We start from the raw sequence: 22,154 nt of genomic DNA on the forward strand, positions 1-22,154 counted from the left end.
TTTGCCCGACGGCGGGAACTGTCTTCGTGTGTTCCGAGAGCGGCTCATATATTTCAGATCCCACACTGGCTGCCCAACGATGAGCTCGAGGAGCATCAGACGACAGTTTTCGCGGTTCGGGGCAACCTTTGTGGTTGAGCCTGGTCAGAGTAGACCTTGGGGGGGAATTTTCATCGCTAGCGTCTGCGGCGTGCTTTCTTGGGAGCGAGAAAATCGGTTGCTGTGGCGTGTTTGAACTTGTCGGCACGCTTTTCTGTTCGCAAGTGGCTTTTTTTTTTTTTAAAGAACGTCGTTGAGTTGTCGGTACAAGAGCCACGTGATCCGCATCCTGGCAGAGCGAGGCATAGAGCACGTGGATTGTAGGCAAGTCCGAAGCGAACGAGTAGGGAAGCCTCGTAGGTGGTCTGAGTTTTCTGTGAATAATTTCTTCTGTCTCTTTGACTTTGGGAGTCACGGCTTGTGTAGCCGGGTGGCCAGGAGCCACTGGGGCCGTTGCTGCTGGTATTGCTGCTCGACACCGATTGCTCGGTAAACTGCTGTGTGCCACGAGCGAGTAGGGCCATCTCATCGAGCTGTTGTCTCCTCATGGGTGCCTCTTCTGCGCTTGTGCTGGTGCTGGTTGGATGCCGGTTGTTGTCGAGTGACTCCTTAAGACTTGGGCTCTGCGGAGCTGCCTGTTACACGTGGGACACAACCCGTTGGATCGTGGCGTTGAGGTGTTGCACTCTGCTTCCCTCATTTTAGCTTGCGATTGCAAATTAAGAAAAGCAACCTTTGTTCACTTGAATTTGGCGTCTCAGTCACCGCCGATGTCTTTGCTAGCCGTACTGAACATCGTACCACGTGGGCGCATGCACCCGTAGCTTCCTTCCCATTGCCCTGCGGCACCGTTCTGTCGAGAGTGTTTTGAGTGTACGCAGCAGGATCGATGTCACCTGCGGATGGCTGCCTTCTGCACATCGTCTTTCTTGCTGGCCAGGAATGCGGTTGAGACATCTCTGACAATGGACATAACTGTGACCGGTGCAGCTACCTTCAAACCGGTGCTCTTATGAGTGCTGGTCGCTACCAGATGTGTCGGCGTGAGTGATGCTTTCTCGTGCCGACTGCCACGTTGCCATTGCGATTCCAGGACTCACGTCCGGTCGTCGAGTCAGTGGGTGTCGACCAGTGGCTGTGTTACCGTGCACGGACATTCTTCGGGTTAGGGTTAGCGCGGCGGCACCGGCAGCATTGCCTGCAGGAGAAGCTAGGCCAGCAGACAGAAAACAGCAGCGAGCCTCATTGAGTTTGGCAGCGTGCGTGGATAGACGTCTCCCGTAGTGCGTCCATGGAGGACGATACTGTGGCTCGTTTCCCGCGGGCCCCTCGTGATGAGTCGAACATCGACGACGCCTCATTCGTTGTGCATTGTATGTCTTATGTTGCCTTGGGTGTGTGTTATGTTTTCAGGGTATTGTATTGGCATTGTATAAGATTACTTATCGTGTTACTAATTGTGTATTAGATTCAGCAGGCAAGCTTGCTATGATGTAAAAGCAAATGTACATGTGTTGTTGGTTTACCCGACAGTGTGAACTGTCGCCGTATGTTCCGAGAGCGGCAATATCATTTAGACTCCAGAAAATGAATCTTGCCAAGCAAGAGTGCATGGAGCGTCAGTGAGCTCTGGCTCTCAAAAGGCAGCGTCGACGCCAGGCAAATCCCGAGGTGAATGCTCAGCAAGCAGCCGCCGCTTGACGAGCGCGACAACAGCCAGTGCCGATTCCTGTGCACAAGACAGTCATAGTATAACAGCATTTAATCGTCATTACACATTACCGCACAGCCAGCACGTGGCGTTGAATCCTCACGATACCATAATACCCATATTGCAATAACAACAATGTCACGATCCGCCCCGGGACCGCGGACGAGGGGGGCCGAGGCGCCCGCGCTCTAACAAGGACGACCCAAACGCATGGCGGGGTAACAGCTACTGACTGCCGAGCCGCGCTCGTCAGTGTTTATTCTTCACGCACGACCAAGGTTGCCTGCCGAACCTGGCGAGGTCATGAAACTAGGCTAGGCAGGGCGCCACACGCTCGTTACACCCCTCACCCCCAGTTATTGTACACAACATAAAAAAAATACAAGTCCCAGCCGGTTCGACGTTCATTTAGGTAGGCGAAAAGCGGTCTGGTGCCCTTCGTCGTCGATTGCTCCGCCTGGGTACAGGTGTTGAGGGACTAGGTGCTGTAGCACCAGGTGCTGCCTGTGCCACGCTTGATTCCTCCTGGGACACTGCTGTGGTTGGCAGAGATGGCACTGAACTTGCCGGTGGCCCAACTAGTGGCGCACCACTGGAGGCGCCTGTCCCTTGCGAAATGGCTGTCTCACTGGCCGCAACTGGTGTTGCCGTGGATGCAAGCCAGGTCCCGCGGTTAGCCCTCACATGGTCAGCATGCCGGTGCCATGTGGTTCCATCCTGCATTCGTACGAGCAGAGAGGAGGAGCTTGCAGGCGAGACCACTTGTCCAGCAGACCAAGGTGGGCCAGAACGGAAATTCCTGGCGAATACTGGCACTCCAGGCTCCGGCAATGGCCAAGGACGGCACCCTTTGTCAGCAGCCAGCTTCTGCTTCAGCTGTTTGAGGAGCGCCGTAGACCGGAGGTCTGGATGCAGAATGTCCAACGGTGTCTTCACCATCCGTCCCAGCAGAAGCTCACAGGGGGCACGGCCGGTGACATCATGAGGTGTAGTCCGGTACTGGAAGAGTATGCGGGCGACCTGCGTACGGAAATCCCCAGCCTGGCTCTTCTTAAGTTTGTCCTTAATAGTCTGCACCACCCGCTCAGCTGCACCGTTTGAAGCAGGGTGGTACGGAGGAACCATCATTCGGCGGATTCCGTTCTTTGTCAGCCAGGCCAGGTACTCTGCGCTGGCGAAAGCGGGCCCATTATCGGAGACTATGATGTCCGGCAGCCCCTGGGCTGCAAAAACCTGCCGAAGTGCTGCAATGGTCGCACCTGCTGACGGAGTGGTGACAGGTAGGACTTCTACCCACTTTGAAAATGCGTCGACTACCACCAGGAAGTAGTGGCCTTTGAAGGGGCCCCCAAATCCACGTGAAGGCGGGACCAGGGCCTCTGTGGGAATGGCCATGGGGTGATCTCCACATGACGCGAGGCCCGTTGATGTTCCTGGCAGACTTGGCAGCTCTGCACCATGTGAGCGATGTCCTGGTCCAGTCCAGGCCACCAAACGTGGGACCGGGCCACCATCTTTGTCTTTTCCACACCAGGATGCCCCGCGTGCAGCAACTGCAGGACCCTGGACCGGAGACTTTGTGGGATCACCACCCTGGAACCCCAAAGTAGGCAGCCCTGCTCCAGGCTCAGCTCAGCGGCCTTGTGGCTGTAGGGCTGCTGCACCAACTCCTCCCCTCGGGATACTGCCTTCACCACCTGGGACAGGACCGGGTCCCGACTGGTCGCCTGCGACACAGCAGACCTGGAGAGTACCTCTGGGTACGCATGCTCCAGCATGAGCACTTCAGCTGGCTCTGGAACAGCAGCAGGCACCTCTGGCAGCGGCAACCGGCTCAGGGCATCGGCAGGTCCCAGGTCTTTTCCCGGACGGTACACCAACTGGTAGCTGTAGGCCGCCAGCTTCAAGGCCCATCGTACCACTCGAGGTGATGCCTGCACGGGGACCGCCTTGTCTGGCCCCAGTAGCCCCAGCAGTGGTTTGTGGTCCGTCACTGCCTCGAACTTTCGGCCCCACAGGTACTGGTGAAAACGCTCGACGCCAAACATGAGGGCGAGGCCTTCCTTGTCCAGGTGGCTGTAACGCTGCTCTGCTGTGTGAAGACGTCGAGAAGCAAACGACACCGGGCGTTCTTGGCCATCCTTGTCTCTGTGCGCTAGGACGGCTCCTACACCATAGGGTGATGCATCTACAGTAAGGACAACAGGCTTGGCTGGATCGAAGTGCACCAGCACCGGTGCCTTGGTGATTAGCTGTTTACTGTGCTCAAAGGCCACGTCCTGCTCCTTCTTCCACACCCAATGCTGGCCATCTCGAAGCAGAATGTGCAGTGGCTGTAGATGCGCAGACAGGTTGGGCAGGAACCTCCTGTAGAAATTGATGAGACCAAGGTAGCTTTGCAGCTCTTTCTTGTTTCGGGGCTTCGGCGCCTTCAGAACAGCCTCAACTTTGCGGGGGGCCGGAGTCAGGCCGGCTTGGGAGATGACGTGTCCGAGGTATTCTACACTGGGAACCATGAACACGCACTTTTCCCGCTTGAGCTTGAGACCAGCATCCTGAAGTCGGGCCAGCACGTTGTGCAGATTCTGCATGTGGTCTCCATCGTCAATACCGGTGACGAGGATGTCGTCCAAGTACACTGCCACGTGCTTCATGCCCCTGAAGAGGTTGTCCATCTCTCTCTGAAAGATGGCTGGTGCCGAGGTCACTCCAAATGGTAAACGCGTATACTGGAAAAGCCCCATAGTTGTCGATATCGTGACATACTTCCGTGAGGCCTCCTGGAGCACCAACTGCTGGTACGCGTCTCTGAGGTCGAGCTTCGTGAACTTCTGGCCACCAGACAAAGCCGACCAGAGATCTTCAATCCGAGGCAGGGGGTACTTTTCGACGGTAGCGACGGGGTTGATCGTAACCTTGAAATCCCCACAGATTCTGACGCTACCATCTCGCTTGGGGACTGGAACGATGGGAGCGGCCCACTCCGCAGTCTTAACTGGTACCAGGATGCCTTCTCGCTGTAACCGTTGCAGCTCCTGGGTTACCCCGTCCTTCAGTGCGAACGGCAGCGGGCGAGGCTTGAAAAACCGAGGCCGGACTCCCTCGGGTACATGGATGCCAGCAGTCGTACCGGCGAATGTGCCCACCCCTGGCTGGAACAGTGACTGGAAATCTGTTAGGAGGCTCGGGATGTCTTGTAAGCCATGTAGGGCTGCTTCCTGGCCTTCTGGCAGCCGAACACCCAGTGCGCAAATCCAATTTCTGCCGAGCAGCGTCGGTGATGACCCCTTGGTCAAATACAGAGGAAGGGTTGCTTCCCTGTTGCCAAAACGAACGCTGACCTGGGCCTGGCCTTCGACCTGGGAAAGCTCTCCAGAGTAACTCCGCAGCATGACGCCTGAAGCCTCGACGGCCACTCCGGGGAAGGTCCTTTTGAAAAGTTTGCCAGCCATGACCGACACACTGGCCCCCGTGTCCAGTTCCATGGAAATGGGGCGCCCGCAAACTTCGACGGTCAGCACGTAAGGCGGCACAGACGACGGGACAAGGCCTGTGTGCCACATGTCGAAAATCGGCGGGTTCTCGGACACGACGTTGAGCCTGGCCGCGGAGGAACCCGAGCCTGCTGCCGCACGTCCCCGCCGCCACTTGCGACGCCTACCCTGACCGCGGGCTGTTGTGGAACCTGGGCTTGATCCAGGCTGCTGCTGTGGTGCGCTGTTCTGCTTCCCCGTTCGGCATACTCGTGCAAGGTGCCCCGTTTTTTCCGCACGTGAAGCACTGCGAATGTACGAACTGGCACTGTGAGGGGGAATGGGCGTCACCGCAGCGACTGCATATACCGTCCCTTGCCACCATCTTGTTGACCGCCGCTTCTGTTGACGCCGCACGCGCAATCTCGCCGGCGTCTTTTGTCGCCGCGTCCATCGCCAGCGCTGCTTTCACCACGTCGTCCAGCGAGGGGTCGGGAAGTTCCAGGAGACGTGTCTGCATGGCGGGGCTGTTTATGCCGCAGACGAAACGGTCCCGTAGCAGCGAGTCCAGCTGGTCCCCGAAAGCGCAGGTACTCGCCAAACCTCGTAGCGCGGCGACGAACTGCCCGAGGCTCTCCCCTTCCCGGCGGCTCCGGTTGTTGAAGCGGAAACGCTCCATTAGCGTGGACGACGCCGGACTGAAGTGCGAGCGCAGGGTAGTGAGCAGCTCGCTGAGCGTCTTGGTATGCGGTGTAGCCGGCTTTAGGAGGTCGAGCAGGAGACTGAAGACTTGGGTTCCGCAACTTGCCAGGAAAATGTCCCGCTGTTTCTCCTCGGGCGTGTCATTAGCGCGGAAAAACACGTGAACTTGCTCCTCATAGATGGGCCAGGCGGACCCGTCTCCCTCGAACGGCTCGAGCCTTCCGTACAGCGGCATGGCGGCAGATGCGGGGGGCGTTGTTTTGCCGCTCTCGATGGCCTGGGTCGACACGTTGACTGTACTCGTCGCCAGTGTCACGATCCGCCCCGGGACCGCGGACGAGGGGGGCCGAGGCGCCCGCGCTCTAACAAGGACGACCCAAACGCATGGCGGGGTAACAGCTACTGACTGCCGAGCCGCGCTCGTCAGTGTTTATTCTTCACGCACGACCAAGGTTGCCTGCCGAACCTGGCGAGGTCATGAAACTAGGCTAGGCAGGGCGCCACACGCTCGTTACAAACAACGATAGCACCAATAACAATAACAACTGCGCAATGTTAATTGCTGGGTGCCCGTGGGTCACACTTCCTCAGTTTTCATATTATTGGAGCTGCATTTAGTGCAGGATTTAGAATCACACCCCTCGCTACACAAATTTTTTTTTTGCTGCTCTGAAAATTGCTCCAAATTAAGTCCTCGGTAGCATCACTGTAATTCACATCTGTGCAGTGGCGTCTACTTCTTGTGCAGTTAGTGAAGACTGTTGTTGTTGCAATATACAGCTAGCTACTTTGCTCCATTGTATGTTCAGATTCATGAGCGTCATGGGAGCTGTATGCTGAACACATGGTTTCCAATAAGAGGCAGGCTACACTGCTTCCACACAAAGCAGAAAATGTTTTGCTTGAAGCTTCACGTTAAATTCTTTGCTTGAAGCTTCACATAAGTATTCACTGCTTGATACATTGAGGTTCAACTTTACCACCAGTCTTTCTTTGTAAAGGAAGCCAGGATGTCAATATTTCTGCTGTCGTAGATAGCCCAGGTCCTCGCTGTGCCATTCAAACTCTTGCCATCCTAACTGTGACAAATCTGTCTTCTGATTACCTTTATTCTTTTGCAGCCCTGTGGTGTGGCTACCTGCCTTTCTTGTATTCGTGCCTGTCATGCTTTGGAGTTGTGCTGCTGCTCAGTGAGTACCGCATGTCTTGTTTTGTGAATGGGAAACAGAGGCACTTCTTGTAGACATACAGTAGAATCTTGATGATACGATCACAGCTAATACAAATTTCTGTGGTTTTGGCCAAGCCCCGTTAGCCGACAGTGTGCTGGAGTACGGTTATCGCGAACCAGTTTTAACTCGCAATGGTTGATACAAACGTATGCTGCCCCGCAGATACGAACAGGTGCTGCAGCTGGCCGCAGAAGTTGCAGCATTCACCCGCGGGTGCGAGGAACTCAAACGTGGGCATGCGCTCCATCCTGCTGGTTTGGCTGGTTGTCAGCACCGACCCGCCGCGGTTAGGGTGCTCGACTGCTGACCCGAAGGTCGACCGGCCGTGGTGGCCGCATTTTTGATGGAGACGAAAATGCTTCAGGCCCGTGTACTTAGATTTAGGTGCACATTAAAGAACCCCAGGGGATCCAAATTTTCGGAGCCTTCCAACTCATAATCACATCATGGGTTTAGAGCGTTGAACCCAAAAAAAAAAAAGAAAATCTAAAAAAGAGTATCACATTCGCTGATTTTCAGGCATTAGTGATCAAAAGGTTCTCTGGAATAGATTAAACATGTTGCTAAAATCTGAACGAACGTGCTCACCTGCTTCCCTTACAATTGATGGTATCAGCTATGTTGGGAAAGACCTAACTGATAAGTTCAATGACTACTTTGCATCCCTTGTTCAAAGTGAGCACTCTCGATTACGTGAAAAACCGAGCACAGGACACCATGGCACTTATCGAGTGTGATAGCGATGAAGCCGCTTTCAGACGTATGAAAATCAGCAAATGGGTGGATGCTTTTGGTTTGACAATGAGACCTGTGTTACATGTCCTTGATATCATTTGTCCCTTCCTAACTCATATTTATAACTTGTCCCTCAGCACTGGTACATTTTCATCAGAAATGAAAAAGGCGAAAGTGATTATTCTCCATAAGGCAGGTGCTAAAGAAATCCTCGGTAATTATAGGCCCATATCCATTCTACCAATTTTTTCCAAGGGAGTAGAGCGAATTATTTATGTGCATATTTCAAAATTTTTTGAAAAATATGGGCTAATAACCAGTACACAGTTTGGTTTCAGGGAAAGATCATCTACGGAAGTTGCGTTGCTCAAACAAAAAGAACTTATTCTTCATAATATAGAAATGAAACTAATGACTTTAGGAATATTTATAGATTTTTCAAAAGCGTTCGATAGAATTAATCATAAAACCCTTCTTTTAAAACTTCTAGCTTATGGTGTCCGAGGTATTTTTTTGCATTTAATATCGAGGTATTTGTATAATCGTACTCAGTATGTGGCTATCAACAACCACCACTCGTCCTGTAATAAAGTAGAACATGGCGTTCCTCAGGGTAGCCTGCTTGGTCCTTTGCTGTTTATTATTTATATTAATGATTTGATAGAAATAGAGACTAGTGTCCAATATATTATATACGCAGATGACACAAGCTTATTCTTATCGGGTTCAAATGCAGATGATTTAGTAAACCGGGCCAATATCGTCCTAAATAAGTTACACACTTGGTCTTTTAAAAATTCCCTTCTTATTAACTCTAATAAAACTAAAGCAACATTCTTCAGAGTAAAAAATCAAGCTATTTCTGTCAGAGCCACACTTACCTTAGGAGGGAATACCATAGAAATTACTAACACAGAACGCTTGGAGTCTACAGGGCTTGTTGCTGAGCTAGTTGGTTCATAACTTGAGGTAAAACTGTAATGACGCAAAGAAGACGGGGACGAAGCGAAGACACGAACAGACAGACACGGGCGCCAACTTCCAACTGTTTATTATCAGAAACCGCGCCGATTTATATACGCTGCCGTACAAGGTAATCCCATAACAGAAATTGAGACATCGCAGAACTAACAATTCATCATGTGCCATAAATACAGAGACAAGGCATGCGCCGGAACTGCACTAACGCGATCGAACTATGAAAACATGCCAGCACCTGTGAACACGTGCCAACCCTAGTGAGAGGTAAAAGGAATATCGCACATTCTAAACTCTACATGTCTAAATGCTATCTTTCAAAAAGATAGCTTCTTTCTCGCTTAGATCGAGAGATGGGGCACTAACGCACTGGCTCCCTGCCCTCTTTATTAGAAACGCTTCAATTGTCTCCCTTTCAGTGCGGCTGTTTGCTCTCCTAAGAAACGTGGTTTGGCTGAAGTGTGGCGCACAACCACAGCGCTTGCAGTGGTCTGCCAAGTGCCCGCCCATGTTGCTGCTAACCGCCAAGCGGTGCTCCCTTGCACGCTCGTTGAAACACCGGCCTGTTTGGCCGATGTACACCCTACCGCAGCTTAGGGGGATATTATATACCACATTGCTGACACACTCGGTGTATCGCGTGGCGTGCTTCTTGGAGCAAGCAGCTGGCTGCTTATCCGCCATCAAAGGGCAAATCCTGGCCAGTTTGCATGGAGCGGAAAATACAATGCGCACACTATATCTGGCTGCGATCTTCTTTATATTGTGCGAGAGCCGGTGCACGTAAGGAATTACGTGGGTACTCATCTTTTCTTTTGGCTCCTGCACTTTTCTTCCACGTTTCAACTTCTGCAAGAGGCTTTCGCACACACCCGTGATAACGGAGGGAGGAAATCGAGCGTCTTTCAGCCTGTTAATCTGATTACTAAATCCCGTAACAAGACGGTGCTCACATGACTTCATCAAAGCTGAATTGAGGCATGTGATAGCTATGCCTCTCTTGATTAGCTTAGAATGTGCGCTGTCATACGGCAAAAGGCTCTTCTTAGTCCTAGGGTTATACATCCAGCACAGGTGGTCCTTCGTGAAACTAAGTTTAACATCCAGAAATTGAATGGAATTGTCTTGAGGCAATTCCGAAGTGAATTCTAGTCCGCCAGATTCCTTTAAAAAGATGTTAGTTAATTCAGCAACAGCTACGTCAAGGCTAGTGTCGGGTAAACTTAAAAACACAAGGTAGTCGTCAACATATCTGTAAATCTTAACAACACTGCTGTTGTCGGTTTTGGCATGAATGCGCTTCGTCCCCGTCTTCTTTGCGTCATTACAGTTTTACCTCAACTTGGAGTCTACTTTAATGAATTCATGCTCTGGGATAGTCACATAGAACATCTTCAAAGTAAGCTTGCACGTGTACTTGGCGTTTTGAGAAAATTCCAGCATCTATTGCCAGAAAAGGCAAAGCTTACATTTTACCACGCCCTGTTTTAATCACAGTTAAAATACTGCGTATTGGTATGGGGAAGTTCAACAAAAACAAATATTAGTAATTTAATCTCAATGCAGAAAAATGCGCTTAGAGCGATTGCTGACATGCCTTACAGAACGCACTCTGAACCACTGTTTACCACCTATCATATCGTGCACTTAACTAACATGCACCATCATCGTCTTTTACAGCTCTGCAAATCACAGACAGAACATGGCATATTGTTCTTATATGAAGTTGCTAACCTCCACACCAACATTCTTTACTACCTTACAAGGCACCACGAGTACTGGTCTGTGCCTCACCCACGTACTAACTACGGCTTTCAAACCCTAAGCTATACATTGCCTTCTTTGCTTAACAAGTTCGGCTTTTCTCACACCTCGATACGCGAACTTTCCTTCAACTCTCTTCGAAATTTATTTCGTTAATGTATGCATTTACCCACCACCCTAATTATATTTTGTGTACGCAACTTTATTTGAATATATCTGGAGATATATTGTATTTGTAGTATTACCCGTTTTATTGTGCACAGTGTTTTTTCTGTTTTGAGTTCTTGTTTTTTATGCTACAACATTATCCTATGCTATTTCTGTTTTCGTGCATACCGCAGTACCGATGTATATGGGGGGAAGGGAGCAAAGTCCAGCCACGACTGTGCGGCTTTTTTTCCCTCCTCCTCAGCCATGTATTTTTTGCATGCATGTCTGAAATAAAGACTCAGACTCAGAACTCCAACAGTTATGTTATGGGTTGTCAGCACTGTCCATCAACTGTGCGTCGTAATCATCGAGATGTTGCGCACGGATCTTGGAGGCCCTAGTATGCCTGAAAGAATTAATTGTTGAGCTAGTTCGTCGTGCCTAACTGGCTGAGACATATTAGTGCAAGAAAAAACAATGAACACAGGAAAGAGCCACTTGTCTTTGTCTTCTTCCCTGTGTTCTTCGTTTTTCCTTGTGTTAATATCTCTCACCCTAGTACACCCTCGTGTGCCTTCGTTTTTAGATTACAGATATAGTGCTGGCTGTATTTGTGTGTGTGTGTGTGTGTGTGTGTGTGTGTGTGTGCGTGAGGCACTGAGACATGCTACTGCGCTCAGGGCTGTATTGTTGTTCTTCGTTACGCCTGTTTGCCTCGTTGAGGCAGGCATAAGGTGGGTGAGTACCAAAATAGGAAGCGGACGGATATGGTGAAAGAGCTAGGCCTCGCAACATCAACACGCACGATTGTTGGGGAATGCACACTTGCCAACTCACCCGATTTGCTGAGGAAACTCCCGACTTTATGATCACGGCCATAAATCTTCTGAAGAGCAGCCACACCGTGAAAAGAAAATAGTAACAAAAGACAGTGGTTTTAAAACATTATGGCGTTGGTGTATCTCGAAATTAAAAGGTTGCACGAAAAAAAGACATATTGACATAGGGGGTTACTGGGACAAGTGCTACTTCGCTTGTCCCTGTACCCTCACATGTGAACGTGTCTTTTTTTCGCGCAGCCTTTTGATTTCGTGTCGAACACAATAGGCCAAGAAAGAGTTTTACTTGGTGTATCTTATTCGGAATGCTTAAAGGGGTACTAACACAACATTTCGCGGCCGAGATAGCCTGCAGGATCAATTCCGGTGAACATGCGTATATCATCTGCAATATACCAACACCGAATGTAGCTTGGAGGTTATTTTAAATGAATTTTGGAGTTTGCATGAGCGATCGACATCCTCGCGCTACTGACACCCTCAAAGGGGACCCTTGGGGACCCCCTGCGTCCCTCACGTGACCACGCTGCAACAAGTTATGATGATGTCATAGCCGCCATGTTTTTTTGCCGCGTTTGCTCCAGCAGCCTACTTCTCAGCGGCTGCTCGCAAACCGTGCAGAAGTGCATCACAGTTCTGTGTGCTGACGTGTCAAGTGCTGCACCCGCTGGGTGGTGATAGTTGCACCCGGAGGCTTGTTGTTTTATTGCGATAGCAATTATATGGACAGTCTCGGCTGGAAAATGTCCGTCCCCGTCGCCGTCATGCACCGTATATGTATAAGTATGTATGTATATATAAAAGCCCCAAAGAAAAATAATTCAGAAAAATGCTTCCGAAGCGCGGAATCGAACCAGGGACCTCTTGCTCCGCAGCGAGTGGCACTAGCCACTACGCCACGGAACGCAGGTCCTCCGCATAGCTAACGGCGAGCGTTATATACACACCCTTTGCCGCTGGACGGACTCAGAGATGGCCGGCGCTCATAAGCGTTTCTTCATTACCAGCGAGATGGCGCTAGGAGCGCGACGAGCGCATTTAAAAGTTGTCGGCGAGCTCGCTCGCTTCTTCTTATATTTGCGCTAGGAGAACCTTGGCCTTCCGCTGTCTGCTTGCGCGGTTTTCTCGTGGTGAGGGCAAGAGGGATGTTTCAAGCTTTAACCATGATGGCCGCGCTCATGTTACGGAGCGCCGCTAAACGACGCCGCTAAACGAACAAACAGAAGATGAGCGCGAACTATCAAGTGTCACAGCTCGACACTTGAAGCACGCTAGTTTCCTTCGCTGCTTCGGTCGCCTTTGTAACAGGAGCGCTGTTCAAACTGAGAGTATCCATTGGCGAGCCTCACTTCGTATAGCATTAGTTTCTTGCTATCGCATTCATTGCTTCGCCCTTGCGGCAAAACTGTGATTTTTTTGAAACTGAAACTGACACTGATGGGTAATGAGGAGCCTGTAATTAATTATCTGTTGCGCGCTGCAGCAAACGATGTGCCGTGTTATGACTAACAGGCCCCCAGCAACACATTGCAGCAGAAAAAAACGCGTGGCCAAAATTTTTGTGTCAGTACCCTTTTAAGTTACATTCGCCGCAGTGCACTCGTGTCATGTGGAAAAGCATACCAAAATAGGGAAGGGGCTACAAGTGGTCGCTGGACTGGTGCAGCAATTGTCGACAAAAAGAACTCGTGACAGCCAGCGCAAACAGAACACGGATGAGAAAAAGAAAAGACGACACAGGCGCGGGTTTGTCGTTTCTTTTTGTCGTCAGTGTTCTGTTTGCGCTGACCATCATACGTACATTCCAATTCAACCAATTTGCTACCTTATGACAAAAAGAACAAAACAAATAGCCAGAATGGCAGAAGCCCTGGAGGTGGATTTGCGCTTACTATGTTTGTGGAACGCCAAACGGGGCCTTACCTACTGTTAGAAAACGCAGAAACAGCCGAAGCAGAAGAATATACCATGCCACTCGCCTTGGTGAACTGGTATATGTTCTGCGACTCCCTCAATGGTACCCTGCGTACAGCGATGACATGGCACATACTGAAAGCCATCCTGGACCCCACCAAGACGAAAGGAGAGGGACATAGGGCCCTGTAATGGTTACTACGCACCTACCCAGACAGCCAACAAGGCCTCGTCGACTCCATCAAGACTAAGTGCTGTGGAGATCTTGCACCCACAGAGCCATGTACAATATATTATACGCGAGTCAATTGAACCCAACAGAGGATGAACCCATAACTGAAAACGAAATGAGAGCGGTCATTGCAGCCACCTCCCGTAACATGGCAGCGGGCAGAAACCGCATCACTAACACCATGATCAGAAACCTGAGCGACAAGTTCCTCTCCGTGCTTTTATCAGCCAACACTGGGAACATGGCACAGTACCAGCGATGTGGAAACACCCATGAATAATCATGATCCCCAAACCAGGCAATAAACTGGCACTTGAACACCTGAGACCCATTTTGCTTACGTCCTGCCTCGGCAGTATGAGAGAATCATAAACACGAGACTACAGAGGCACTTGGAAGATAACAAGCACCTGCCAGACACCATGTTCGGTTTCCACGCTGGCCTGTCCTCAGAAGACGTATTACTCCCAATCAAGGAAAAGATCCTCAGCAACATTTGCCACAACGGTGAACACGGGTTCTTAGCAATCGACATAAAAAGGGTTTTCGACAGCATCAGCCACCGAGGAATTCTAGAGGGGCTTGCCAACACCAACTGTGGTGAAAAAACATACAATTACGTTCAGAGCGTCCTATCCATCGCATGGCAGAGCTGAGGATTGGAGAGCTCCAGACCCCAGCATACCAAGCCCCCAACTAGGGCACACCTTAGGAAGCTGCGGTCTCACCCACTCTGTTCAACGTTGTCATGATCGGCCTGGCAAGAAAACTGCAGGATGTAGAAGGCCTCCGTGGAGGACATGATACTCTGGACCACAACAGGATCACACGCTTAAAAATAAGAATGGCTGCAAACTGCAGCTCACGCCATTCAAGAATGTCAGCCAACAATGCACCCCAGAGAAACCTGAAATCCTACGAATTTGGCAAGGCCGATGTAACCACAAAGTCCTTACAGACCCAACACGAGAACTGGCCATGTGGCCTGCAGAGTAACCAGCGGGCCACCCACATCGTTACGCTCCTTCAAAGCAGTGTCAAGGTTACATCATGCATGAGATCCCGTGTAACATCCAAGAACACAGGCATGAAGGAAAGAGCGGCTCGTTTGAAGCCTGGTGGTGAGCACGATCACATACAGCCTACCCTACTATGATCTCACAATCCGAGACGAAGTGTGTCAACACCTTCTTGCGAATGGCATTCAAGACCGCTCTCCGCAGCGGTCAGCACGCTTATCATGAACGCACCGCAGCATAGCCTGGAGTGGTTTGACCGATGCCAGCCACGAAGTGCTGGGCGCTGTTGCCGAGATAATACCTCTGTATACTTCGATAGTATGTCAGCATGTATTGGTAACATCTCGGCAACCGAACCCATAGGCGCTAGCGTCAGTCAATCTGTTTCAGGCCACGCTGCGGGGCGTTCGTGTTAAGCGTGCTGACCACGGGCGTAGCCAAAAATTTTTTCGGGGGTGGGGGGAGGGAGGGGGTTCAACTGTACTTTATGTATGTTCGTGCGTGTATATAGATGCAAGCAAAATTTAAATTTTTTTGTGGGGGTGGGTAGGAACCCACCCACCCCTTCCACTGGCTATGCCCCTGGTGCTGACTGCTGCTCATGCACGAAGAAATTGCTGGCCCGGAGGCTTCATAACACTCTTGGCAATCTTGCCAAAGGCCTTTACGTGGTGCAACAACAGAGACTCGAGTGTGCTCGCACGGGCTGGCGGTTCCTACAAACGTTGGGATTCTGTGCCTCAACAACAAGAGCCCAGAAAAACTGCGAGATACCTTGTCATGTTTGTGACAGGTATTCCATTGCCGAGGCCCGTAGCCAGGAGGGGGGCCCTAGGGCCCCCCATCCTGAAATTTTGGTGAAGTAGGTGTGTTTACCAAAAATAAATAATGAAGATAGGTGTTTTTCTCAAATACTCAAGGTGTTCAGCAATTGCCCCTCCCCCCCCCCCCCCCCCCCCCCCCCCCGGAAAAAAAAAGTTACTGGCTACGGGCCTGCCATTGCCCCTATCCGAAGCAACATGGACCCCCAACCTACACTTCGGCACAAGGAGAGCAAGAGCCCGGTACATTTTGAAAACGCGTAGATTTAAAACTGGCCCGTTTTACGGACACCACCACGTACGGGACGATGCATAAGGTCCCAGTGGCAGTGGTATGCAACTGCCGAGGCCACATTACCTCTGGTGCATTGGTCCACCCCTGCAAGATTAATGAATCTGAACAGCTGGCCATTGCACTAGCCGTCCGCAAAAGCCAGCATGCAAATAGGCCTCTGACCATAGAGTTTTCTAAAATTAACTAGAGGGGACTCTGGCGCTGCAATTGTTCAGCTACCATGGGAATGATGGGTAGTACACAAATTTGCCTAGTCTTCGTGCTTGCAGCTTCCAACGTACTAGTGGCTTTGTTTATTGCTGTGTTTTGGCGTTCGTTTCGGATAAAAGAATAGACCGTTGTGAACTTCGTGACCAGGTTTGATTTGGTGAGCCTAAAAAAGTTAAAGTGGTGAAGTGGAACTGCTGACTTTTGCTGAACTTTGTTTTGCGACAAAGCGGATGCAGGCGACGCGGAGCCGAACGGAGCCGAAAGAACGAAGTTTAGACAAATTTGTGTACTACCCATCATTCCCATGCTGGCTGAAGCGTCATGCGTTGAAGCTCCCATAGACACTAGCGCCAGAATTCCCTCTAGTAAGTATTGTAGGAAACTCTATGCCTCTGACAATCCTCACGGGCTCCCAGCAGGCCTACAGGTTACAGGGTGGAATCGGTGTGCCTGCTGCACAAGTCCTTGCACGAACAGGACGGGAAGACAAGGAGGACTTCAGCATCCAGACCATCATATGGATACAGGGACAGAAATACCGGGACGACGAAAAAATAGGAATAGGGTGGCGGCAATTCGTTCTCTGTGCCGGTGCTTTAGACTAACATCCGCAGCCTTTATAATAAAAAAGACAGCCTCAATGCTCTAATAAATAATTCACAAGCGGATACTGTTATATTAAGTGAAATCTGGTTGTCAAGTAAAATAAATAATAATGAGTTGTTTCACTGTAACAAAAGGTTCGTTGCATACCGACGGGATCATGCTGACAGGACAGTAACCAGCGACAAAACAGCAACACGTAAGAACTTTGGTGAACTTCGGTGTATAAAACAACTTACGTTTCCTTACTTCGGATAAGGAGGGCCATACCAGAAGGACTCTTTCAAGAAAAGGCATTGGTAGCAGTAGAAAAGAACTTTGTCCGTATTGACGTGAACGCAAATAAGGTTAAGCAAAAAGCTGTCACTTTTCTAGAGAGCAATAATTTTGAACGTCTTGCACTAGCAGTAAAACGAGTAGGCAGCTCGCATCTTGAGTTATTCTTTTCCGCTAAGACACACAAGATTGGTGTTCCATTACGGGCCATTGTATCCGAAAGAGACTCGTGGCAGTTATGTGTGTCATCGTACCTTCAGAGTCACCTTAAGATATTAAAAGTGCCAGATCCTTTCGTTCTTCAAAACTCTGAGGCGTTAGTTACATATATAAGCACTCGTAACTCAGGTGATTGCAGTTTCTTTAGTATTGATGTACAGGGTATGTATTACAACATTCCGCATGGTCTCCCATTGTCAAGTGTAAGGCACTGTATAACAGTTGAAAACGATGAGTTAAAGTTCGTGAATAAGTGTGGTGTGTCGGTTGATACTTTTCTATAAGTGTTATCCTTTTACCTTAGGTCGACATTTGTAATGTGGACAATATGATGTACCGTCAAAAATCAGGTAATACTGTAGGCTCGAAAGTGGCCCCGGTTTTGAGCACAATTTACTTAGCTAGCCTGGACAAGGCAATACATTTGAACCTCAACGGACGTGCACTCAGGGTGTTCCGCTTTGTCGATGATTTTTAGGTATTTGTAAAGCCGGGTGATCTTTAGAAATCTTTAGGAACAATAGTTAAGGGCTGGATTTCACTGTTGAGTTACCAAAGAATGAAAAACTGCAGTTTTTGGATGTAGAAATAGCTGCCACAGCTGGACATGTATGCTGGTCGTACAATCCACGAACGGAAAAACCGTTACTTATCTACACTTCGGTCAGGCCTGTAGCCAGGAACATTTTTCAGGTGGGGGGGCACTTGCTGAAAACATTGACTATTTTAGAAAAACACATAATTCATTTTTGGCAAAAACACCTACTTCACCAAAATTTGGGGGGGGGGGGGCTTGTCCCTAGGGCCCCACCCCCCTGGCTACGGGCCTGAGTTCGGCACATTCTAAGGTCGTAAGAAGTGGCGTAGCATTTTCCTGTCTGAGAGCAGCCCTGATAAAGTCATGCCCAGAAAAGATTAGTGAGAGCTTCAGTCAACAAATTAGCAGGCTAAAGAATGCAGGGTACGATAAACACGTGCTGTGTAGATCAGCAAAGAAGCTGATTATTTACGTACGAGATAACTCCCGGAACAAAATGACAACAGAAAAAAGATAGTGTCTATACCATATGCGCACAAGATTGCACATAACTTAAAAAACGTAGACAATAGGTTTGACTTAGAAGTAGTTTTCTCGGCACCCAACAAGCTTGGTAAATTATGTCTAAGATTAGACCGCAGGCTTTCCACAGCAGAAAAAACGAATGCCGACAGATGCATGATAAATCACAAAACAAAGCTTGTTAGATGTAAATTATCCGTTGTATATTGTTTGCCCCTATCTTGTGGGAAAGCATACATCGGCCAAACGGGTCGGTGTCTGAACACCAGGCTTTCAGAGCATAAGAGGTCCTTAGATAAAAATGATCATTCCCACATAAAGGACACTGTTCTCAGTGTGGCTGCTTGCCACTGTTTGATGACACCTGTGTGGTTTTCCATCATGGGAACCAACTAACCAGGGATATAGTTGAAGCGTTGCACATTAACAAAAAAAACAAAAAAGACTGTTGCATTAGTCAATCATCAGTTTCATTAAGTCATCGGGATGCCACCTTCCTGGAAGGTCTTTAAGTTGTAATGTTGCTTTCGTTACGCCCCTTTTCTTGTCTCCTTTTTCCCATTTTTAAACGCGTGTAGATTTCTAGTGGAATTTCTTGCAATCACCCTGTACTTGGGGACAACTTTCTGTGGCAATGAAGGGAAAGCTACAGAGCCACAATGCACGTATCCTACCGCTAATGAATGTAGTCCCACAACTGCGTCCGTATTTTCTGTGTGAGATATATGAAATACTCCATTTTCTACATGTAGCTTTTTCAGACGGAACGCAGCGCACACAAGCGAGATATTTGTATTTCTTTTACTTTATACGTTGTCACTTTGTGTTTTTGCGTGCTTGAAAAAGTCGCGTCTTTTACCCGTACCTTAGACGCTAAGCAGCGTTTGCGTCGAAATGCAACGCTAGCCATCACTTTCCACGACGTTACGAGACGAGCGCCAAACCGGACTACTTCGCGTAGCAGTACATGTGCAGACGCTCCGCCTCCGTAGCTTTCCCTTCATTGCCACAAAAAGTTGTCCCGAGTATAGACTGTACATCATTTTACATGCTTTGTTGATTTTTGTTTTTTTTTGTTATTGCTTGAGTGTGCGCAGAAAGTTGTTTGTAGAGATGAATACACAGACTGTTGGTTCATCTTTACATGTGTGTAGGTTATGCTATTACTAGAGTGTGCACAAAATTTGTTCTTTGATAAGTTTGTATTGAGGGTTGATTCGTTTCGGTGGTGCTTGGGTGTATATATATGAAGTAATTTTCCTGAAATAAATTCAGTTGCGAGTGTAGCGAGTGTCGTGTCCTTCTTGTCCCCTTTGTCCCTGTCAAAAGTGCGCTACTCCACGATGTAGGTATAATGATCGGACGGGGGTGCTGAGCCCCGCATTTTCCTGGAAGGGGCTCATGTACGTGTGGTTGGGTGAGCCAGTCTTCCCGTCGTGGTGGCGTTACGAGGAACCTGGCGCGGTGTCAACATGGGACGAAGCATTTGGAGAGGTTCCCATTGAACCAAAACCTGTCTTCACTTGAACGCAATCATAAGCGTTTTCAGGTGCTAGGGACAATGGCCGTTATCTCCTCCGAAGTCAACGACCCCTCCCCCCCCCAACCCTTGGACACAACCTCCTTGCCTGGCGTTCACCGAATCGACTCTTGGAGATGTGAAATTGGTACGTGTTCATTGTGTGGTGCACTTGTGAACCCCATTAGACATTTTGACCATGCTTCTCATCAACGGATGTATCGAGTGGCCCATTTCACCCTTTTTGGTGGGTGGAGCTCTGAGACGGGAAGACACCGGATTGGCAGTACCTGCTGTCACTGTAGAGGGCACGTGAATGCCAAGTACACTTGTAAGTCTAGCCAAGTTGGAATAACAGAGAGCTGAGCTAATTGGTAAGTGTTCATTCTAAAAAGACAGGGCGTGCAAACACGGACACAAGAAAGAAGTCAGGACACCACAAACGCCGACTAACAACTGAAGAGACGCACAACGGCGAAAAAGAAAGAAGGCACGAAAACTTATCTGCGCATGCCCATGCAACAGGCGAACCTATCAATCCGGCACGTCTGGGGGTCTACGTGGAAGATAACTGTTAAGGCATTTGATTTCATCTTTATGCAAGTTAATCGACGGTTGGCTCATGCATGCACTACCACTATTCTCGATATGCCATGCTTCAATCATCAGGCGCGTTTCTTCATTTCTATGCCGGTACAGCACTGCGCATTCATCGAATTTTGGTGTGCACTTACAATCTCAACAATGGAAAGATAGATTAGATAGAAAAATTAACCTTGAGAGAATAGCTTGTAATGTCAAGAAGGCTAAATCATTTAGTTTAGAATTGTTTTCTTCAGCCAAAAAACGGCAGGAAGGATAAGATAGAAGCTTGCGATGAAAAAAACACAAAGAAGGAACACTCCATAAACGGGGGAATCAGTGGGTGCTCGAGCTGAGGTTTCGACAAGTGGACTTTTCTTCAAGGCTTCCAAAACCTCCCGGAACTTGAAGAAGACAAGTCCACTTTCTTTATTTTGCCGAAACGTCGGCCGCAGGAAAGCGGTCGAACACCCACCCCCGTTTGCTTTTTGCTACGGATTTTTGCGCGCGCACAGCTCATTTCGCAGAGAACACCATGCCAACGCCGTCAGCCAGGTTGTGTGTCAATATAGGGTAACACATAAGAACGCTGCGGTTTTCGCGAGATTCAGGAGGGTTTCGTCAGCACAGACTTCGAGCAATCGTTTCAGAGCAAGGCACCTGGCAAGTCGCCCGCCCGAGCCCGGCCCGGTGTATCTAGGTATTTGGTTGCAGAGCTGGTTAACCTCTTTGAGTTTTCAGACCCTTTCTTATGCGTAATTCTTAGGCGCTAGTTCAGTTCTCTCAGAGGAGAACCCTGGCTGTTGTAAAGCTTTTAGCATGGATATTGAAGACCTTTATTGCTCTTTTCCGCATGAGGACTTGTTAAATGTGTTAATGAATGTATTAACGAACAAGGGCACGAGACGGTTTTCACCGATAAATGTGGTGTTTCTAACGGGGCTTTTCTAGAAATTCTTTCCATATATTTAAAGTCGACGCTGGTAGGTTGGATGGAAGGTGTTTATGTGCAGAAATCAGGGATATGTATTAGTTCTAAGGTTGCTCCAGTTCTTAGTGATTTATACCTTAGCAAGATTGACAAACTTTTGGAAGGCGCCTTAGGTAATTCGGTTATATTAAGGTTTTTCGTTATGTGGACGATTACTTGATCTTCTGTAGTGGTGAGGACTTTGAAAAGGTGGTAACTTCCGTGAGCGAAAAATTTGAATTAAATGGAGGTGGGCTGAGCTTTACTAAAGGTGCCTCAGAATAATGGAATACAATTTATAGACATTTCCTTAACGTTCCAGAAGAACCACGTGTGCTGGCAGTATCTTCGAAACCGCTGTTAAATTTTTCGTCGAAGCACTCGAAGGTTGTAAAAAACGGCATTGCCATGTCTTGCCTTAAATCAGCCCTCACGAAGTCGTGTGAGCACAAAATGAGTGATAGAAGAGTTGAGATCTGGGCCAGATGGTTCATGATACTTGACGAAAGCCAGCAAAAGAACGGGACACGAGAAAAGGCAGACACACACACCGCTAGACACACACACACACTCCAGCGGTGTGTGTGTCTGCCTTTTCTCGTGTCCCGTTCTTTTGCTGGCTTTTGTCAAATGAGTGATAGCTTTAACGCACAGGTTACGCGTCTTTTAGATGTAGGGTATCCTCGTGATGCAGTGGCCACGGTCGCTGAACGTTTAAAGAAGTCTATTGTGTTAAGTCCAAGCATGGTTGCAGAAAGCGATAGGAAGAAACGTGTCGTAGGTATACCGTACATTCATTGCGTATCTCACA

The 22,154-nt window shown here is 49.0% G+C and overlaps 1 protein-coding gene across 8 annotated transcripts in view; it reads left to right on the forward strand.

Annotated features, from left to right (window-relative positions):
• Positions 1 to 22,154, forward strand: part of LOC119394533 (protein LMBR1L) — a 583,826-nt gene that overhangs the window by 235,878 nt on the left and 325,794 nt on the right. For 7 of the 8 annotated variants that reach the window (XM_037661855.2, XM_049415813.1, XM_049415815.1 and 4 more), the window contains one exon: positions 7,047 to 7,115. The exons of the other annotated variant lie outside the window; for it this stretch is intronic. In XM_037661855.2, coding sequence (XP_037517783.1) covers positions 7,047 to 7,115 — 69 coding nt within the window. The remainder of the gene's footprint in view (positions 1 to 7,046; positions 7,116 to 22,154) is intronic. 8 annotated transcript variants of the gene reach the window in all.

The sequence above is a fragment of the Rhipicephalus sanguineus genome, chromosome 5, assembly GCF_013339695.2.
Source record: "Rhipicephalus sanguineus isolate Rsan-2018 chromosome 5, BIME_Rsan_1.4, whole genome shotgun sequence".
In the NCBI taxonomy this organism is placed as follows: Eukaryota; Metazoa; Arthropoda; class Arachnida; order Ixodida; family Ixodidae; genus Rhipicephalus; species Rhipicephalus sanguineus.